Below are 21905 nucleotides of genomic sequence, written 5' to 3'. Positions count from 1 at the left end.
ATGGGCCAAGAATGTCTATGTCCCATTGAAAGAAAGGTCAAGGGCTTCCTATTGCTGCTTGCATCCCTTTCGAGGTCCTTGGGATGTTCGCATGTACTTGACATCTTCAACACTTATGGACAAGCTGCTTCGCATCTTTTATTATCATAGGCCAGTAATACCCTTGTCTGAAGGCTTTTCGGGTGATTTTCCAAGCTCTTTCATGGCTCCCACAATCACCTTCATAAATATCCTTTAAGATTTCCTGACCTTCCTCCTCCGTAGCACAATGCAGTCATGGTTGTGTTGAGGACCTTATGTACAACCAGCCATCAATTAGTGCATATTTAGAAGACTTTCTTATTACCTGTTTAGCTGATAACTCATTGGCTAGAAGATCATTTTGTATCAAAAAATTTGTATACGGGCATCATTTATGATTCCCTTGCCTCTATAGGAAAGGACTCCTCCACATCCCTTGTCGGAGTATGCAGTTTCTCGAACTGTAACGGTTGAGTTAGGTGTTGTTCACCCGCCGCCGCCATTTTGGCTAGAGAATCTGCCTCTTTGTTATCGCCTCTGGCCACCTGGCGAAGCTTCCAATTGCCCTGCCTGTCTTTGATCCTCTCTATTAGAGACCAAACCTTTTACTCGTATTTGACAAGATTCGATTCTTGGACTTTAAATTGTCCATGGTACTGATTAACAACCAACTTGAGTCACTAAAAATAGTGATTTTTGTATACCTACTTCCTTGATGATTCTTATAGCCATTATTATAGCCTCGTACTCAGCTACATTGTTGGTAGCATTGAAGGCAAGTTTTTCTATATACCGAAGCTTTATATCGGATTGAGACTGCAATAAGATCTCGATTCCAGAACCTCAGCCTCACAAGCTCCATCCACTAAAACCTTCCACTCCTCCATGGTTAATTTAGGGGATTTCGAAGACTCTAATGGCAGAGTCATTTTTGCGACAAAATCGGCTATTGCCTGGGCTTTCATTGCCTTTTTTAGAACGTATCTGATATCAAAGGCAGACAAAATTACCGCCCAGGTTTATAGACTCCCTAACAACTCCGGCCTGTGTAGAACCTTTCACAGGGGATAATCTATTCTGACTTCTATGGTGTGTGACTCGAAGTATGGTTGTAGCTTTGTGGTTGACATTAGGACTGCAAATGCCAATTTTTCGAGAGGAAGATAGTTTAGCTCTGTCCCTTTTAAGACTTGGTTGGCATAGTATGTTGGGCTTTGTTCCCCATTATTCTCATGAACGAGTACCGAGCAAACTGTTTCTTGTATCGCAGATAAGTATAGAAATAACACCTCACCTTCGACAAGCGAGCTTAGCAATGGAGGAGATGATAAAAAGGTTTACAAATTTTCAAATGTCTCCACGCATTCTTCCCCCCACACAAACTTACCTTTGCCTTTTAAGACCTTGAAAAACAATAGACACCTTCTAGCAGAGCATGATATGAATCGACCTAGGGCTGTGACTCGCCCATTCAACCTCTATACTTCAGTAATGGTTTTGGGTTCTTTCATGTTTTGGATGGCGCTAATCTTCTTAGGGTTTGTTTCTATGGCTTTTTTAGAGATTATATACCCTAGAAACTTTCCAGCTTTTATTCCGAAGGTGCATTTTTTAGGATTTAGCTTCATACTCGTCTTGTCCAGTACGTAAAAAACTTTCTAGATATCTTCTGGATGTTCTTCCAAGAATCGGCTCTTGACAATCATGTCATCCACGTATACTTCGATTGATGACCCCACCATGTCTTTAAAAATGCATGACACCAGCCTTTAGTAAGTCGCTCCCACAATTTTTAATCCAAAAGGCTTCACTTTTTAGCAAAAAACTCCTACATCTGTTATGAACATAGTGTTCTCTACGTCCTCGATGTCCATTATGATTTGGTAGTAACATGAAATAATATCAAGAAAGGAAACTACTGCATGACCTGAGGTCGAGTCTACTAACCTGTCGATAGATGGCAATAGGTAATGATCTTGCTGGCATGCTTTATTCAGGTCAGTAAAGTCTACACACATTCTCCATTTTTCATTAACCTTCTTCACTAGGGCCATATTGGCGAGCCATGTGGGATACTGGACTTCTTTTATTAATCCTACACTTAATAGCTTGTTAGCCTCCTCTTTGATTACTTGCTGCCTCTCTGGTGCTAACCTTCTTTTCTTTTATTGGACTGGTTTGGTGTTTTTGTCAATAGACAGTTTATGAGTGATGAGAGCCGGGTCCACCCCTATTGCATCTTTTGAGATCAAGCGAACGAGGTTACTCGGCACTTTAACAACTCTATTAAATGAGTCTTTGTTTTACTAGTTAACGCAGTACTGAATCGTACCTTTTATTCCTTACCTATTTGGATCTCCTCTACCGGGTTTACTGGTTCTGGCTTTATATGAGACTCTGGCTTCTTTAAGTCGATGGCCATCGTTGCTTTTCCGAGGCTTTTTACTGGGTCTCCGGAACATTTTTTGGCCAACCTTGGACTGCCTCGAACCATGGCTATCTCCCTTGGAGCTGGTAGCTTAAGACACATAGCACCCATATTAATAACAATCCCGTGGCAGTTTAGAACTGGGTGGCCGAGTATTACATTGTACGCAAATGGGATATCTATCACTGCAAACTCGTAATACAACTCTCGCCTATATCTTTCGTCACCCAGTACTAGGGGGAGATTGATGGTATCTAGTATTGCCATGGTCTTATCTCCTAATCCTACTAACAGATAGAAAACTCTAACAAGACTGTTTTTATCTAAGCCTAACTTGTTCAAAACATTTAAGATGAGAAGGTTAACAGAACTAGCTGTATCCACCAATACTCGCCTTACTTCGTACCTATTTCGAAGATCTTGACAACTAGCGGGTCATTTTGAAAGAATCTACTTGCTTTGTCTGCAGGATTGAGCCTTACCTCATGCTTAGCCATGGCTCTTGTTCTACTAACAGGACATCTTCTACTATACGCTTATTTTTTCCTTTACCCTTTTTAGGTCCTCTTGCAATGACATGTATGACTTTGGCCATTTCAATAGATAGAAAGGAGAGACTTCTTTTTCAGAGAAAAGGAACAAGAGACCGATTTTATTCCAAATAATAGAAAGGATTCAATGGACTTTCCGGCTACGAAACCAAATGATGCGGTCAAAAAATAGAGCTGTGCTATGATTGGCTAGACTTGCAAGAAAGAGAACGTGAGATGGTGGGTGCCTATTCAAATTGATTGCATACCTTTGTCTCTGTGATCTTTCTCCTTTTATATTATAAGAAAATGAAGATAAATATAGTATTTTCTAGTAATCCGATGATGATATGGCCGATTTCTTAATAAGAGATATTGCCAGCTAATAGGTGATCCCTCAATTAGTGGCGTAATGAGGAAATATTGTAGCATCCTTAAGCAGATTAAATTTTCAAAATTAAGGGATCCAACAGCAAAATTTCTCTAAAAATTAGAAAGAAGCATTCAAATGCCCCCATGCAGGATTGAACTACAGACCTTCAGTTTACAAGACTGACACTCTACCACTAAGCTATAGGGGCCACTTAATTTTGTGTAAATCATTTTGATTGTCTATTTGTTTTGAGTTTTCAAGATTATGTTGTATTTACTTATTTGATTTTTAATAAAAGCATTAGTCAAGATTAGGAGATTAAATTTTCAAAATTAAGGGATCCAACAGCAAAATTTCTCTAAAAATTAAAAAGAAGCATTGTAAAAAACGCATTCATTGCCCCCATGCAGGATCGAACTGCAGACCTTCAGTTTACAAGACTGACGCTCTACCACTGAGCTATAGGGGCCACTCGATTTTAATCGAAGAAATAAATTATTTGTATAAGAGTATCGTAAAATGGCGAATGGCGTTTTAATGGGAAGACTTGAAACTAGGGAGAGAGCAAGCGAGTAACAAGGATGGCGTCGGCGAAAGGTGTAGGGAGTAGTTCAGTGGTGAGAGTCGCGGAGATGGAGAAGATGAGTTTAGAGCAACTAAAAGCCTTTAAAGAGCAATCGGATCTCGAAGTCAATTTGTTACAAGAAAGTCTCAACAACATTCGCACAGCAACCGGCCGCCTCGAGATTGCCTCCTCCGCCCTTTACGATCTCTCCCTCCGTCCCCAAGGTTGCCCTTCTTAATTTCTCTCTAACCATGTTGCTTCTTTATTATTATTATTATTTATTTATTTATTCGGGGAAATTTTAATTGCAGGGAAGAAAATGTTAGTGCCTCTCACTGCATCGCTTTATGTTCCTGGAAAGCTCGATGATGCCGATAAAGTACTTGTCGATATCGGCACTGGCTACTTTGTTGAGGTCTATATTTGATTTTGTCTTGTTTAATATAATGTTGGATAGATAATTTTCTTATGAGTTGCAGAGCAAAAGGGTACAAGAATATGCTTTTAACTGGGGTTTTAATGCTTTCATCATCCCACTTTGATTTTTATCTCCTTGTTTGTTCCTTTTTTTTTTTTCCTATTTTAAATGCTAGAAAACAATGGCTGAGGGCAAAGATTATTGCGAGCGCAAGATCAACTTGCTCAAATCTAATTTTGATCAACTCATTGAGGTATGCATCTGAAAAAGTCTTGTAACTATCTGTTTTGATTAAGGACAACTTAATTTTGTCACTTTAACGGAGATTTTTTCAATTTTTTATAAGGACTAATTTTTATTGGCACCTATCAGATGAAGGTGTCTATTCTGAAACTACTGAGAATGCCAGAACGTGTTGCTTACTGTTTAATCCATCCAATGAGTTTCATGTTCTATTATGTAGATTTGGAACTCAGTATTTGAGTTTCAGCTTTTAGTTCTAACTGTATAAATAAGATCCTGAGTTGTAAAAGGAGAAAGAAATGCTTAAATCAAGTGATAGAGTGTATGACTATTACTGAGTCTATCTTAGATTTCAAATTATTTTTAAGCAACCTTTTTCCTTTTTAAATCTATTTAACCAGCAAACTGTGGAGTTCAAACCTTATTGAATCCAAATCTCTCTGTTTCAGAGTTCTTTATATAAACACATAGTTGTTTAAGGCACGCCATTGATGCATGTGCACCTAAGGCACAAGGCCCACTAGGCCTTTGAGCCAACAAGATTAGGGTGAGGTGAAGTGACATAAAAAGGGCTGATATCTTTTGTGGCTGCAAGGCCTACCTAGCAGTCTAGCACTAAACTTGCAACCTTCCACACTAATAGAATCTGTCACCAGTGCACCAAAATGTCTTTGGAAACATTATTACTGTCATGTTAAAGTCACCAAAAATCCAACAGGACCACCATATCTAAATTTTATTTTTGCAGGCAATCGTATCCCTGGTTCCTTTGCTTCCTTCATTATTGTTCTTGGGGGAAAATTTTGATCATTTTGGTTTTGATCCAAACTGAATTAGAAAATTGAAATACATGATATTAACAACTGAACCAAACCAAATTTAAGTGCCTAACTGAAATGAAATAAATTGTTCTGTCCATTGGTTCTGATTTCAATAATTAACAAGCTTACAGTATATAGTTATTGAAGAATTTTGGAGAATTTTAGAGTATTTTTATATTTTACTCTTGATCTTTACAAGTGATTTACATGACTATTTATATACAAAAAATTATAACTAAACAGGAAGCAAATGATCAAATCATAATTACATAGATAATCATGGATTCTAATTTATGCCTAGAATCCATAATTAAATCATATCACTAGAATAGGCAAATAAGTCAACACTCCCCTTCAAGTTGGTGCATAGACGTCGTACATGCCCAACTTGCAAATCAGATTATGGTAAATTCTATTGTTGAGCTCTTTAGTAAACACATCCGCAAGTTGCCAAGTAGAAGTCACATGAACTAAGCTCAAGACACCGTTTGTTATTGAAGTGCTAATCAATCTAAACATGCTTCGTTCGGTCATGTTGAATTAGATTTTGTACTATATTGGTGGCATCTTTGTTGTCCCAATACAAAATTATTTTGTTTTTCTCGAGAAACCTCAGCTCCTCCTATAACTGCTGGAACCATAAAAGTTCACAAACACCAAGGTGCCATTGCTCTGTATTCTGCTATAGTACTTGGCCGAGTAACAACATTTTATTTTTGCTCCTCTAGGTGACAAGATTCCCTCTTACAATTGTATAGTAGCCAGAGGTGGATCTCCTGTCATCGACAGATCCTATCCAATCTGCATCTTTAAAAGCTTTAACTCGGAGATGACCATGTTTGGAGTTAAGAAGCCTTTTTCCTAGCGCAGACTTTAAGTATCTCAAGATGCAAAGGGCTGCCTGCATATGAGTCTTGCGAGGGTCATGCATGAATTGGTTGACTAAGCTAACATTATAGGCTATATTTGGTCGAGCGTGTGAGAGATAAATTAACTATATTTGGTTGAGTGTGTGAGAGATAAATTAACCTCCCTACCAATTTCTGGCATCTTCTAATATCCACGGACTCACCAATTTCTGTTTGCATCATGTGATTGCTTTCGATGGGAGATTTTGCTGGTTTACACCCCAACATATCAATTTCTTTCAAAAGATATAGAATGTACTTTCTTTGGGAGATAAAAATTCATTTTTCTAATATAGCCACCTCAATACCTATGAAATATTGAAGCTTTTTTAGGTTTTTTATTTCAAATTCTTGAGCGAACAACCTTTTTAGTTGAACTATTTCCTCTTTGTCATCACCTATCACCACTATATCATCAACATGCACAATAACAAGGGTGATCTTACACTTGTGATGTTTAATAAATAGAGTGTGATCAACATCGCTCTGTTGGTAACCAAAAGACATCATGACTCTGCTAAACCTGCCAAACCAAGATTTGGGAGATTGTTTTAGCCCCATACACAACCTTTTTTAACTTGCACATCTTTCTTTGTGTCTTCTCGTCAGCGAACCAGGAGGATCTCCATGAACGCTTATTCCTCTAAATCTCCATGGAGGAAAGCATTCTTCACATCAAACTGTTCTAAGTCTCGGTCTAAGTTGGCTGCACAAGATAATAGGACTCTAATTGAGTTCATTTTTGCAATTGGGGTAAATGTCTCTTGATAATCCACTCCATTAGTTTGGGAGAATCCTTTAGCAACCAATCTGGCCTTAAATCTTTCAATTGTGCCATCAGCTTTGTGTTTCACTGTGAACACTCACTTACAGCCAACAAGTTTCTTCCCAAGTAGAAGAGTGACAAGCTCTCGTCTCATTTTTTATCAGTGTTTTCATCTCTTCAATCATTGTCATTTCTCCCTTCCAATCCTGTGGAATAGACACAAAGGAAATAGACAAGGTAAAGGCTCTATAGGAAGGAGATAAGAATTCATAAGAAACAAAGTTAGAAATAGGGTGTTTAGTACACGATCTGACACATTTTCTTTGTGCAATAGGTTTATCTAAATTATTGGAGCATTCAAGAGTTATGGGTAACTCACCAGAAGAAGATTCTTGACGTTGAGTAGACTGCATAATAGCTTCTTCTGCCTTGTCTTTCCTCGAATACCTCCTCAAATCTGGCTTGTCCCAATGTCCAATTTTCTTCCCCTGATTGGACGTCTCCCCCTGTCTACTAGAACTCTTGCTGAACTATATCATTTAGAAATATAGAATTCAGGATCACCTATTTTTGCTCATTATTCTCCCCCTGAAGAGGTGAGTGGGTGGTATTGAAATAGAGTTCAATTTTTTGGAAAGTAACATTCATACTGACAAAGTATTTCCCAAGTGGAGGATAATAACACCTGTATCTCTTCTGTGTTGGAGAGTACCCAACAAACACACATTTAAGGGTTTTGGGGTCCAACTTTTCCGTCGTCCTAGTATAGACAGAGCAAACACACCTAAATACTTTTGGTAGAACAATGTATGAATATCTTCCTTGTAGAACCTCCAAAAGATTCATAAAGTCAAGGGTCCTGAGGGACATTCTATTGATAAGATAAGCAAATACGGGACTGTATCTCTCTAATATGCTTTGGGTAGGTTTATGGTGAACATAAAAGATCTAGCTACCTCCAATAGATGCCTGTTTTTTTTTTCAGCAACGCCATTTTGTGCACTAGTATAAGGTCAACTTGTTTGGTGTATTATCCATTGGTTTCCAAATAAGCAAAAAACCTACTATCCATAGATTCTTTTCCATTGTCGGTTCTCAAAATTTTTACCTTAGTATTAAATTGAGTACAAATTATCTTGTGAAATGATTGAAAATAAGAAAGACATTACTTTTAGCTTTAATTAAATAGACCCAAGTCATTTGAGTGCAACAATCAATAAAGGTGACAAACCATCGATTACCAGATAAGGAGACACAGTTTGAGTAGGCCTTCAAACATCAGAATGAATTGTCATAAAATGAATTTGGCTTTTATTATGACTCAAATGATAGGAGGTTCTAGTGTGCTTAGCATACTCACAAGCATCACAATATAAATAACCAAATTGAATTCTAGCAAATACTAGGATAAAGTTTTTCTAAGACAAAAAAGTGATGGATGCCCTAACTGCCTGTGCCACTGAGTATTTCCTGATTGACATTCTTATTTTCTCCAAAATAGGTTTGAGATATCGAAAAACCTGAATCACCTTTCAACATGTACAAGCCATCATGCAGTCTACCATTGTTAATTCTCTTCCTTGTGAGAAGATCCTGAATAATAGAATGATCAGGAAAGAATTCAATTTTACAGAGTTAAGAGCATTGGTAATAGCACTGACAGATAAAAAGATTGACAGAAAAATGGGAAATAAAGGACAAATGATAATTTAATATTGGGTACACAAATAACAGAACTTCTGGATATGAGAGTAAAAGAGTCATAAGCAATTCTGACACTGTCTTTGGTTAGAAAAGGAAAATAATTGAGAAAATCTTCAGAAGAGTCTGTCATGTGTCTATTTGCACCAGAATCAATAATCCATGGAACAATATCAAGAGAGGAAGCATTACTTGACTTTACAAAGTTAGAGGTGACACTAGAGGAGGAAGAGGTGTCAATATGAGACAGGAGGCGCTTGAGACTCTGAATTTCATTAGGGGAAAGGAACTCAGCAACTGTTGTCTCCTTAAAGGGCTCTTCCATAGTTTCTGCTAAATTAGCTTAAGCTCTAGAGGTACCTCGTTTCCCTCCACGACTTTTAGTGGGATGACCATGCGACTTCCAGCAAGTCTCCTTGGTATGCCTCAGTTTCCCACAATAGTCACACTGCAGGTGATCTTTCTCAGAATTAGGAGACTGCGGTGTGCCTTGTCAACTAGTGCAGTATAAAGCATAACATGTCGGTGACTTTCCTCTTGTTGAACATGGGCATGGGTCTCTTCTAGAGAAGGAAAAGGGTTTTTCCCCCAATACTTAGACTCAAATTGGATTATATTCGTTATTCAACCTTGCAGGAAAATCATAGATCCGCTCCTTTTCATTCATTTTCCGAAATTTGACTGCATATCTAGTACAGTCTGCCTGGAACTCCTGATAGTAATCAAGTTCTTGCCATAAGCCGCATAACTTAGAATAAAATTGAGAGATAGTCATTTCTCCTTGTTTAGTACTATGGATCTTATTCCGAATCTAATAAATTTTGGCATCATTCCCAATATTGGAATAAGTTAAAGATAAAACCTTTCATATTTTTGCAGCAGTATCAATTAATAAATAGGACTTAGAAATATGAGGTTGCATAGAATTAAGTAACCATGTCATAACAAGACAATTATTTGAGTCCTATTGAGGAAAATCTGGATAACTCTCATTCGGTTGTTTCTTATTGCTAGTGACATAGCTCTGTAGTCCTTTAGACTTGATAAACAACAAATAAGACTTTGACCGGGACTAATTTGCAAGGAAGGATTATCATAATTAGAATTCGAGACCTTTTTACCTTCTTCCTTGGTAAAAACAAATGAACCGTGAAAGAATAGGAGGTACCCAAGGTTGTACACACAAGAGAGTCCAATCAAATCACCAAAAGACCAAGTAGCAGCATGGGATGGCCGGAAAGGGGGTCGGAAACGATGCCGGAGTGGACGGAGCAGTGAAGCAGTATCAGACAGATCTCACGCACCGGGAAGGAAGGGCGCGTGAGCCTCACTTGCGAATTTCCGGCGTTAGAGCTAGGTGGTTGGCCGACAACAGTATGGCGGTTCTCCTGGTGGCGGCGGTGAGATGTGAAAAAGTCCCTAAATAGGGTAGTACCAAAAAAGGTAGATTTAGGGTTTTAGAAACCCTAAAGAAGAAAATTTGAGGAAAAAGTTCCGATAGCATGAAGAATTTTAGAGTATTCTTGTATTTCACTCTTGATCTTTACAAGTGATTTACATGACTATTTATATACAAAGAATTACAATTAAACAGGAAGCAAATAATCAAATTATAATTACAAAGATAATTATGGATCTTAATTTATGCCTAGAATCCGTAATTAAATCAAATCATATCACTAGAATTAGCAAATAAGTCAACAATTATTGTGATGATGAAAGAATCCCAAACTAAACCTTCAATAATCCAAACAAAAATAATCAGAAGCAAAATCTATTTGTTCGATAATCAACCCTGAATCACATATATCACCCTTAATCAAATAACAATCAAATTGAATATTTAATAAACAATCCAAAATCCAGTCAGTAAACAACTCTTAATCCATAATAACTCAGCCAGAAGGAGGTGGTCTAGTGATTAAGCGCCATTATTCCTCAGTGATGGTGCAGCAAGAAGATGGATTCTGTTCAAGCTTTTTACATTTAATGGATTATATTCAAGCTATTTGCACTAGGGAAGGGGAAAATAAGAAACAGTTAAAATTTTAAATTCATTATATACTTTGAGCTGATGAATATAAGTCTGGTTGCTCCATTGTTTTCTATATAATGTGTGCATACATCAATAGAGATTCTAGTTCTTTAGACTTTGGTTGCTGTTGTGCTGTTATTATAAATTTCCTGTGAAGTTTGAAAGTTATTATTTATGTCCTTGATAGTTTGATTTTAGACATTGGTTGTTGCCATACTAATCCAACCCAATAATAGAAGTAATGGGGTTCAAAATGTTCAGGTAAGTTTTGGACAAATACGACTTTTTGACATTTTTATTCAACTAAGTTGCTCTAAAGCATAATAAATTTAAATTTATATGGAACATAAATTAAAGAATTGAATAAATTAGGATAAATGAAAGTTTTCTGTATAACTCTGATGTACAGATCCTTTTATGGTACTCTTACTTTTCTATTCTCCGTTTCAACTTCCTTTACATTGTATCATCATCATATGCTATTTCTTGGAGAAAAAGGTACTCTGAGTGTTGTTAAGTTTTTTCTTCTAGTATTTTGCTTACTTTTACTTGTATAGGGTAAATATTTAATATTTGGCATTTCAGATGATGTTTTCTCTTTTATATCTATTTTATAATTTAATTATTCAATCTCAGGAAGTCTTTCAAAAATTGCTGTGTTCAAGAAATGTGCTCATTAGGATCTATGAATCAGTCGACTCTTAGTAAACTTTTGAGAAATGTTGATATAGGAATACAGGCAACAAATGACTTTTTAATAATTTATGCTTTGATGCTTTGTAGCTTTGTGTCCTTGTTCTGACAATCTAATTCTCTTTGTTTGATGCTGTTAACAATATACCCTAATGATTATTGTTTTTGATGATTAAGCACATTTTTCTCAATAAAATATAAATTTTTTACATGATTTGGGTCCTAATATGAAATAATAATTCTTTTAGAATTAATTAAAAATCATTTTAAAATAATAAAATAAGTTATGAACTATAAGAACACAATCCCTCAATCAAAATTTCACAATTCCCAAAACAAATTTCCTAACCCTACCGAGGGCATCACATTTCTATATATATTTTTCATTAATTGATTTGAAGCAAAAAACCACAAATATATTTTGGGTCTTTTCATCTTAATGTTTCATCTTAGTGAGTTGTGTATATAAAAGACCCAAAACAAAATCAATTTAAAGTGAACTCTATGCCATCAGGAACGTTAGATGAATTTTTTATATATTTTTTAGCTTCATTACTGCAAATACCAGTCAAGCTTGGACTTTGACCTAGTGCTTGTGAGCACTATTGTCAGAACCTTATGATTCTCGATTCGAATATATTTTCCAACAAATCGATTCAAATCTATGGGTGGATCCTAAATGTATCTGGCTCTTACGATTCTTAATTTGAATCTTATGATTCTCGATTTGGTTTTACATTCTATAGGGTACATGAACTGTGATACAAAAAAAAATGATAGTGAACAAGGTGAATCAAAGTATTTTCACCCAATGCAATTAATTATTTGAAAGAGCTTGTTGGCCCTTATATTTTCAAAATTTAAGATCTTATTCACTTTTGCTATAAAAACGAGTATATAAAATCTTCTGATTGCTATTTTTCTTCCACCAACCATTCCTTTCCCTCTCCTTCTTGTCTTTTTCTTTTTTTTTTTTTTCAGTTAATTTACTTAACTAATTATAGTTATTAAGTTAATATTTATAATATTCAAATATGCTATCTTTTTTATTGTTTAATTATTTGATCAAATTTAAATGAGAGTTTTAGTATATGTATAATGATAACTATTGTCTACAATTCCAAAGTTCATAATTTATAACGAAAAACTATATAGCATAATTCATATATATTATTCTATTATGAAGAATATTTCTAATTAAATAAATGATAATTCTATATTTATCAAAATATGTTATTATAATATATTTTTTACTTATTTTTTAGAACATATGTTATTTTTAATTGATTTTTGGAAGTCTTAGCGAATCTTATGATTTGAATCTCGATTCGAATCTCGATTTGACAACTATGCTTGTGAGGACTTTCTTCTGTACTTGTAGCATTTGTTCCCACTTATCTTTCCGTGAACTTTTTTATTCATTAAAAAAGGAGAAAATTCAAGCAACACAATCAGAGAGGAGCTTGAACTGCCATTTGTGTTTGCATTTAGCATTTATGCATGATAGGTTGGATCTGTTTGGCTACTTTCTTGAGCTTCTTCCTCTTTTACTTCTTGGGCATCTTCTTCGTTGTGTCTTTGATTTCTGTTCCTTGATTCCCCATGTTACATGTAAATCCCCAAACTCATCTCTTTATTTCTATGGAGTAAAAAATACAAACCGAAAGAACCCATGATAAATCATTACTTTAGGAAAAATTCAGTAGTTCCAATGCATTGCCATTGTATTATCAGTGTTGTACTTGAGTTTTGAATTTTCATGCATTTTCTTCGTTGTGTCTTTGATTTCTCTTCCTTGATTCCCCATGTTACATGTAAATCCCCAAACTCATCTCTTTATTTCTATGGAGTAAAAAATACAAACCGAAAGAACCCATGATAAATCATTACTTTAGGAAAAATTCAGTAGTTCCAATGCATTGCCATTGTATTATCAGTGTTGTACTTGAGTTTTGAATTTTCGTGCATTTTCTTAATTAAACTAAAAACGAATTATCACTGTTGTGATTTGTCAAAAAGCTTTTGATTTGAAAGGAGTGATCATTAAAAACCCATTTGTTCCTAGAATCATTCAGTGAGCTGTCAATTATGGCCATTGGGCTAGAAGATTTTGGATTTTGGCACTTTGATTTGTGGATTGTCAATTTTTGTTCTTCAGAAAATCCTTTTACTATATTTGTTACAATTGTTTTTATTTAATTTAAATGAATCTTTATTTAGGAATGGGGTTCACATCATGTAAAAATTATATTTTTTTCAGCAAAATGTACCACATCATCACAATAGAACAACATTGAGGGATTTGGCCTAAAATTGTTGATGTTGGCATAGGGTGCTAAATTGTTAATATACACACACGTGTATTCTAATATGTCAGAAGAAAGAAATCAAATGGTATTTTTTATCTTATCTTCTCTTAAATTCCAATCCTTACATGTATATTTCAAAAACATTTGTACAAACCTTTTCATTTGTCAACTTACCTTGTTTTGAAAACTTAGCTTCAGCTGTATCCCTCTATTTAAAAATGGTTAGTTGAATGAAAAGAAATATATATTATTAGTTGATTTAAAAAATATATTTTCCCCCCTTTCCTCTCCCTCTCATTCCCCACCCTAGTCCTTTTATACCCCCAACCCCAACCTCCAAATCCTGCACCCCACCACCATGCCCCTTTTGTCTACAACCCGTCTCCTCTTTCCTATCCCATTTTGGTGCCATTGCACTAAACTCGCTGGGCCCTCTGGTTCTTTAATTGCTCTTCTTGCACATGAAGTACAGCAAGCTACACTTGCTGCTAAGTAGTGCTGGAAGGGAACCAGCTGTGTTCTTCAGTCCTATAGCAAGGATGTGTTTTGTTTATGGTGACAATACGTTTCAAATATGCATAGAGAATGATCAGTCAAGTTGTCTGAAAATGCCAAAGGAATCATGTTAAGGCATCTCTGATCTATGAAGTGCTTGCTGTCACTTTTCTGATGGCAGATGCCAGGAGACCTAATGTAAGAGCCATTGAGATCTCTGGTTCTGGTTGAACCTCAAACGTATTGTTAATTTGTTTGGAGAGAAAGGAAGAAGAAAGGGTGGGGAGAGAGGGGGCAGGGCTGGAGGGAGGGAAAGGGCAATAGGAAAGGAAAAGTTTATGTTCCATTTAGTAGTAAATATTATCCTTTTACTTCAATTGATTGACTGGACAGAATTAAACTAAGTTTTCAAATGAGTCTAAAATTAACAGAATTAAAAGAATTAGTCAAAATTGCGAAAACAAAACTTAAAATTTGGATTTCTGGCGCATTAGGGTCATTTATATTACTACATAAGTTGTAATATTGTTAGATCTTTATAACATCCTCAACTTGTTACCATGAACACGTCCAAACCCCATTATAACTAATTACTCGGTCATTATATAGTTAATGGTCAATTAGTTTAAGGTTGGATCAATTTTATGTTTGAATTCCTTTGCTATAGGACCATGCATGATGTAGGTCTTGCTGCTCCAATCCCCCCCCTACCCCTCCAAAAAATGAAAAAATAAAAAAAAAATCCTTTTGCAAGCTTGCATATGTTCATATATGATGTGAATTTTTGGTTGCTCTTGTTCTGGGAAAATGTGGCTAGGATGGAATTACTTTTCATGATTTATAGTTTTGTATGAGAGGCTGTGATGCATTTCCTTACTGCTTATATAGGATTAGGACTAATCCTTCCAAATGGAAGCTTTATTAAATGTAGTAGCTTTTTTAATTTTTTTTTTTTTTTTTCACATATCTCACTGTTCTTTTGATCAAATTACTTGCAATATAAAATGCAGCTTGCATCCAAAAAGAAGACAGTGGCAGATGAAGCTGGGGCAGTCTTACAGGCTAAGTTGAAGCAGATGGTCCCTGCAACATAGTGATTCTGGGATCTTGCAACGTTCAATTAAGATCTTGAATTTCTGGAACATTAGAAAAGTTAAAAAGAAAGAGGATATTTTACACTTTTTCTTTTTCATGAGAAGTTGGGAGCATGCCACTGTTAAGAACCACCAAGCTTTAATCCCTAATTGGTTGAGGTGGGAACTAAGCTACTCTTTATTTTACTGAAAGTATATATTGAGCGAAACTTTTTTGGAGAAATTTTGCTTTATTTTGTTCTGTTGAAATGCAGTGCTGAGAATCTATTAGGATTACTTGGAAAGCACTCTCGTTTAAGGAAATGCCTGCGTCTTTATTATTTTTATTTTTTTAATTTAATTTTCAAATGGAGAAAATGTATAAAAGGATAACAAATTTCTAGTTACTTCTCTAGCCTCAAAAGTTTTAACGTCAGCAAAAATAAATAAATAAATATCTCTATTATCCTCTTTGATTAATTGCGAAAAAGATACTGGAAGATTTTTTTGAGAGTTAATTATTAAAAAATTTTATATTTTTAAAATTTTTTTAAAATTTTTAATAATTAAAATATTTAATATTTAAAATATTTAATATTATTATTATATTTATTTTAATTTATCAATAAATTGAATATATCAATTTAATTTCAAATTAATCTACTCTAAATTATTTTTTTAAATACACTCTAATTATTATTTTAGTTTAAAAATACATTATTAACCATATAATTAAAAGTGTTTTATTTAAAAAAAGCTATTTAAAAAAAAAGCATATTGTAAAAATAGAATTTAATTAATCAATAAATTAGTATATAGTGTGATTGGAATTATATTATTAAGCATACTTTCTAAAATTTTTATTTTCCTTTTAACTATATTGTTAATCATCTATTTTTTAGAATCATAACACTTTCTACGTTCAATAATTTTTATTTATATTTCATTTTTTAATTATTTAAAATTTATTATTCACTTTTTTTTAGAATGTAAATTGACTATTATAATTTTATTTTATTTTTTTTGAAATAAGAGGAGATCGTTATTCATGTAAAGAAGCGGCTTACAAATTGAGGAGGTACATCAAATCAAATACCCTTCTGTGAAGTATTAGAAGCAAACCTAGCAATCTCATGAGCAAGCTCATTACCACTACGATTTACATGAACAAATCTCACAACAAAATCAGTCTCGTTTGCTAGAGACTTACAATTTTGAATTATAAAATATCCAGAGTCAAATTTGAGGTTAAGGCATTTACTGCAACAAAACAATCTGTTTCAATCACAATATTTCTCCAAGGGGTAGACTTCAACCAGCTAAGGACCTCCCTTATAGCTACCAGCTCAGCATCTCGAGGGCGTAAAGGTTGAAGTATCACAACCATTTTGCATGCCAAGAACTCACCATTATCACCTTTAACAACTCCCCAATACCTATCTGTCCTGCATTATTTGTTGAGGCATCAACATTAGCCTTTATCCACCCTACAGGCGGAGCAGACCACACTCTTTGTCGAGATTGAGACTGAATCACCACTGCAGGGGCCTTAAAAGCTGCAGTCCATTGCTGGAGTAATAGCTGGGCATTACTCCAAATTTAAAGTGCAGCAGAAGTTTGTTGTTGCCATACACATTTATTGCGTGCTTCCCATAAACACCAGCACAGTACTAAGGCCAACGCAACATCACTACCATTAAACAGGTTTAAAACCTTCCATAACCATTCAGTAAACGTAGCAGAGGGAGGAGAAAACCAATTGAGATATGAAGCCCTCCATACCTGCTTAGCGAACGGGCAAGAAATCAGTGCATGAAACACTGCTTCTGATTCAACCAAACAAAAGGGGCAGACATCCTGAATAGATACATGCCTTGATACCAAAACTGACCGGACCGACAAGATATTACTACAGACACGCCAAATGAAATTCTTAACTTTGGGGATTAGCTGAAGGGACCAGATCTTCTTCCATAACTGTTGCTGATCATTCATTACCACAAGAGACTCATCCCAAGTTAGTGCTTTGTAAGCACTTTTTACAGAATAGAAACCATTAGTAGATAACCTCCAATATAGAGAATCTGGCTGCGAAATACTGGGCAGCGGTAATTATGAATCCATTTTATTTAATTTTATATTATTTTTAAGAAATTTTTCAAAATATCTCATACTATTTAATAATAAAATTTAATGCATTTAAAATGGATAAAATTAAAAATTTCTTTATTTTTTAATATGCCTAAAAAAGTAAAGTGGAAAAAAAAATTATAAAAAGGAATGAGTAATATTCAGAGTAAATTTCAGAAAAAAAATAGTTTAGGAGGTAGATTAATTTGAAATTAAATTAATATAAAATAGTATATCTAAATTATAGATAAAATTAAAAAATATATTATAATAATAATATAAATTTTAATTTTAGGCAAAATGGTTAAAATAATTTTGAAATTTAAAAAAATTTATAATTATATCTTTTTTTTTTGAATCAAGAAAGACTTTATTTATCTTGTAGAATAATAATCCAAGAGATAATCAGGAATGTCAATCCAAATCTTGAATCTACCATGATGAATAGACTCTCTAGCTAATAAATGGGCGGCTCTATTTTCTGAACGCCGTACCCAACAAACATGAATGTTACCCTGAGACCGCATAACATCTTTGCAATCAGAAATAACTAATCCAAACTCTGAAAAGTCATCCAGAGGAGAGCGAATAGCCAAGGCTAAGGATTGGTTATCCGTAAAAATACAACCCGCCTAAAGAAAACAATCTCTAGCATAGGATAAACATTGACGCAAGGCCAAAGCTTCAGCAATAACAGGTTGCCCACCCCCCTCATAGAAACTCGAAATTGCAATGGAAAAGAAGCTTTCCAAGTCCTCAAATACTGCTGCAAAACCGAACAAATCAGCACTAGCAAAGACTGCACAATCAATGAATGCAATCCAATCAACTTCAAGAGTGGTAGCCTCAACCAATGGGAGCACACGAGGAACAGATGGGTGGGATAACGTCCTTGGTCGAGACACAAGTGAAGCCACATAATCATTAAAATAGGAACTAGCAGCATGATGAACCTCACTGGGTGACAAAACTTTATTGACCCACAATCTTTCATTCCTGGCATGCCATAACTTCCATGCATGTATAGCCATACGTGCAGTCCTTTCTCTGCCAAAAGTATTATAAATATGAATAAAGAAATCCATGAATATAGAAAAATCAACAGCAGTAGAAAAACCAGCAAGTCTCCATAACTCAACAGCCATTGGACAATGCAAAAAAACATGTGAAATAGATTCATCATGATCACAAAAAAGACATGCAGCAGGTACATGTATCCCACGCCTCAAAAGAATATCCCGAGTAGGAAGCACTCCACGACAAGTACGCCAAAGAAAATCCCGAACTTTGGGAGGAACATCAAGAGACCAAAGACGATTCCACCCATCATTATAACCCAGCACACCAGTCCTACCCGACAATTCTAAGGCACAAAAATAGGCAGATTTAACTGAGTACACACCCTTCTTATGCAAGTGCCAAATTAATTTACCCGGTTTTGGGAATAGAGGCAATGGAATAGTAAGAATAGCTCTCATATCAGCAACACTAAAAATATTCATTAGCTTCTCTACATCCCAACGCAGCTCACCTTCAACAAACAAATCACATACTCTCATGGCTTCAGGAACAAACATCGCCTCATCTAAAGGCATAAAACCAATATCCCGAGGAATCCAAGGGCAATTAACAACAAAAACCTGCTTACCATCACCAATTCGCCACCTTACCCCACGTTGCAACATTTGTTGAGAAGACAAAATACTCTTCCAAACGAAGCTATAGTTAGAACCTAACCGAGCTGACAAAAAATCCCCATTCGGAAAATATTTAGCTTTGAGCACTCTATATAGAAGAGAATTGGTGTCAACCAACAAACGCCAACCTTGCTTTCCCAATAAGGCAGTATTAAAACTAGCCAAATCCCGAAAGCCCATCCCACCTTCCGATTTACGGCCGCACATTCGATCCCACGAGAGCCAATTCATCCCTCTCCCATCCTCACGACAACCACCCCACCAAAATTTATTCATCATGACCTGTAGCTGTCGGCAAGTGGAAACAGGTAATAAAAAAACATTCATGCAATATGTTGGAATTGCCTGTAATACAGATTTAATTAATACTTCTCTGCCTGCACGAGAAAGAAAACGATTACTCCAACTACTAATACGTTTCCAAATGCGATCCCTCAAGAAAGAGAAAATTTGCTTTTTACTACGGCCAATAAGAGATGGTAACCCCAAATAATTACCGCTACCCAAAGGAAGATGAACATCAAGTATACCAGAGATGGTCAACCGGTTTTCCTCAGACACACACGGACTAAACATGATACCATATTTATCAAAATTTACAGCCTGACCTGAAGCCTTCTCATAAACACCAAGAATTTGCTTAATCCGTATAGCTTCCTCCACTGTACCATCAAAAAATAGTAAGGAATCATCTGCAAAGAAAAGGTGAGAAACCCGGGGGCAACCAACTTTCGCGCAACACCCATGCAAAAGGCCCCTATTTTCACTATCCTGAATCAACAAAGACAGTCCTTCAGCAACAATTAAGAATAAATAGGGAGAAATGGGATCCCCCTGCCGGAGACCCCGACTTGGAACCACAGGACCAATCTCTGCTCCGTTAACAGCAAGGTAGTAGCTCATGTTTGAAAAACACATACGCATCCATCCAACCCAAGTATCAGAAAAGCCCAATGCAGATAACATCGCAAACAAATATGACCATTCAACTCTATCATAGGCCTTAGCAATATCAATTTTCAGAGCACACGACCCCACACTACCTCTATTTTGTAATTTCAAACCATGCATGGTCTCAAAAGCAACAATAAAATTATCCGTAATTAGTCTCCCAGGAATGAAAGCAGACTGATTTGGTGAAATAATTTTATGCAGGACCCTCTTCAATCTATTGGCTAAGGCCTTAGACAAGATCTTATAAATCACATTATAGAGAGCAATAGGCCTAAAATCCTTCACATCAACAGGATTCACACATTTCGGAATAAGAACAATTAAAGCACTGGAGATTTCAGAAGGGATAGTACCTTTTGCAAGCCACAACCGACAAATATTGCAAACATCCACCCCAATAATTGGCCAATATTTCTGGAAAAAAGCCGGATTAAGACCATCCAACCCAGGAGCTTTATTCGGGTCCATTTGAAAGAGCGCTGAACGAAATTCTTCATCTATAAAATCTGCCAATAACTCAACATTATCTTCGGCCCCAATTCTAGGCTGAACCAGAGGGAGAAGCTCCGCAAAATCAGTAGGCGAATTGGAAAATAAACCCAAAAAATATTGCAAAAATGCATCCTGAATAGTACCCACATCTGAAGATAATGAACCATCCGATGTCACAATTTGCTGAATCCGATTACATCTGCGCCGAGCTTTGATACTATTATGGAAATATTTTGAGTTCCTATCCCCGTGTCGAAACCAGAACTTTTTTGCTTGTTGGCGTAGTCTAATATCCTCCTCTGCCAAAATTTGATTCCAAACATCCTTCAGTTGCCGCACTTCCCTTGTATCAAGCGATTCAGAACACTCCCCCAATCTCTTCTTAATTCGTTCTTTTTGAAGCCAACGCATGCGGTTTCTATTCTTCCCCCAATACTGAACACGCTTCACAAGCTGGTCTTTACGTTGAATAAAATCCAACCCCAAACCTTGCTGCCAAGACGTCAAAACCACTTCCCCTAACTCATCATCCTCAAGCCATGAATTGTCAAAACGAAAACGTCGATTATCCTCCCTAACTTGAGTTCCAACAGTTTCAATCAATAAAGGAGTATGATCAGAAACTGGAGCAACTAAATTAGACGAAATCGCATCAGGAAAACGAGCATCCCAGGTTGTATTAGAACAAGCACGATCCAACCTCTCCTTCGAACACTGATCAGTACCCTCTCTATATGTATAAGACAAAAAAGACCCCACAGCCTGAATATCATTTAAATTGGCATCAGCAAGAGCATTACGAAACCCATTAATCAAAGAAATACAACGAAGAGGACCACCAACTTTTTCCAACGGATCAGCAATATCATTATAGTCACCACTACATAACCAAGGAAGCTGACTCCTATCCGCCAAATCCTTCAACAAATTCCACAAAGTTCGGCGACGACCCGACTCAGGGCAACCATAGAACCCAGTAAACCTCCAACAATCAGAACTGTCTCCAATTGTAGAATCAATAAAATTAGAGCAATAACCTGTAATGGCTAGCTTGACATCATCTTTCCACATAAGACAGAGACCACCCCCAATACCAACACAATCAACGGAAAAACAATGAGAAAAACGTAATAAAGACTTTATTTGTTCCATCCTTACACCATTAGCTTTTGTTTCCATAAGAAAAAGAATAGATGGTTTATAATACTGTACAATATCCACCATAGCATTTACTGCCTGAGGATTGCCCACAC

At 35.8% G+C, this 21905-nt stretch overlaps 2 protein-coding genes and 2 non-coding genes across 4 annotated transcripts; 1 reads left to right on the top strand and 3 right to left on the bottom strand.

The window, feature by feature from the left end:
• Window positions 1-3488: 3488 nt before the first annotated feature.
• Window positions 3489-3560, bottom strand: TRNAT-UGU. Its single transcript has one exon. It is a non-coding gene; the product is annotated as a tRNA-Thr (tRNA).
• A 189-nt stretch (window positions 3561-3749) lies between these two features.
• Window positions 3750-3821, bottom strand: TRNAT-UGU. Its single transcript has one exon. It is a non-coding gene; the product is annotated as a tRNA-Thr (tRNA).
• Window positions 3822-3897: 76 nt separating this feature from the next.
• Window positions 3898-15623, top strand: LOC110627029 (probable prefoldin subunit 5). The gene is made up of 4 exons (XM_021773250.2): window positions 3898-4141; window positions 4229-4332; window positions 4511-4588; window positions 15317-15623. The coding sequence occupies exons 1-4, from the start codon at window positions 3934-3936 to the stop codon at window positions 15398-15400; spliced, it is 474 nt and encodes a 157-aa protein (XP_021628942.1). The 5' UTR covers window positions 3898-3933; the 3' UTR covers window positions 15401-15623.
• Window positions 15624-16467: 844 nt separating this feature from the next.
• On the bottom strand, window positions 16468-21876 carry LOC122725030. The gene is made up of 6 exons (XM_043961447.1): window positions 18174-21876; window positions 18013-18107; window positions 17162-17467; window positions 16916-17049; window positions 16641-16824; window positions 16468-16584 (listed from the first exon to the last, which is right to left on the bottom strand). Exons 1-6 carry the CDS (start codon window positions 21874-21876, stop codon window positions 16468-16470), a joined length of 4539 nt encoding a protein of 1512 aa, XP_043817382.1.
• Between the last annotated feature and the right edge of the window lie 29 nt (window positions 21877-21905).

This window comes from Manihot esculenta, chromosome 11, assembly GCF_001659605.2.
Source record: "Manihot esculenta cultivar AM560-2 chromosome 11, M.esculenta_v8, whole genome shotgun sequence".
Classification (NCBI taxonomy): domain Eukaryota; kingdom Viridiplantae; phylum Streptophyta; class Magnoliopsida; order Malpighiales; family Euphorbiaceae; genus Manihot; species Manihot esculenta.
This window is presented reverse-complemented; position numbering and strand designations above follow the sequence as displayed.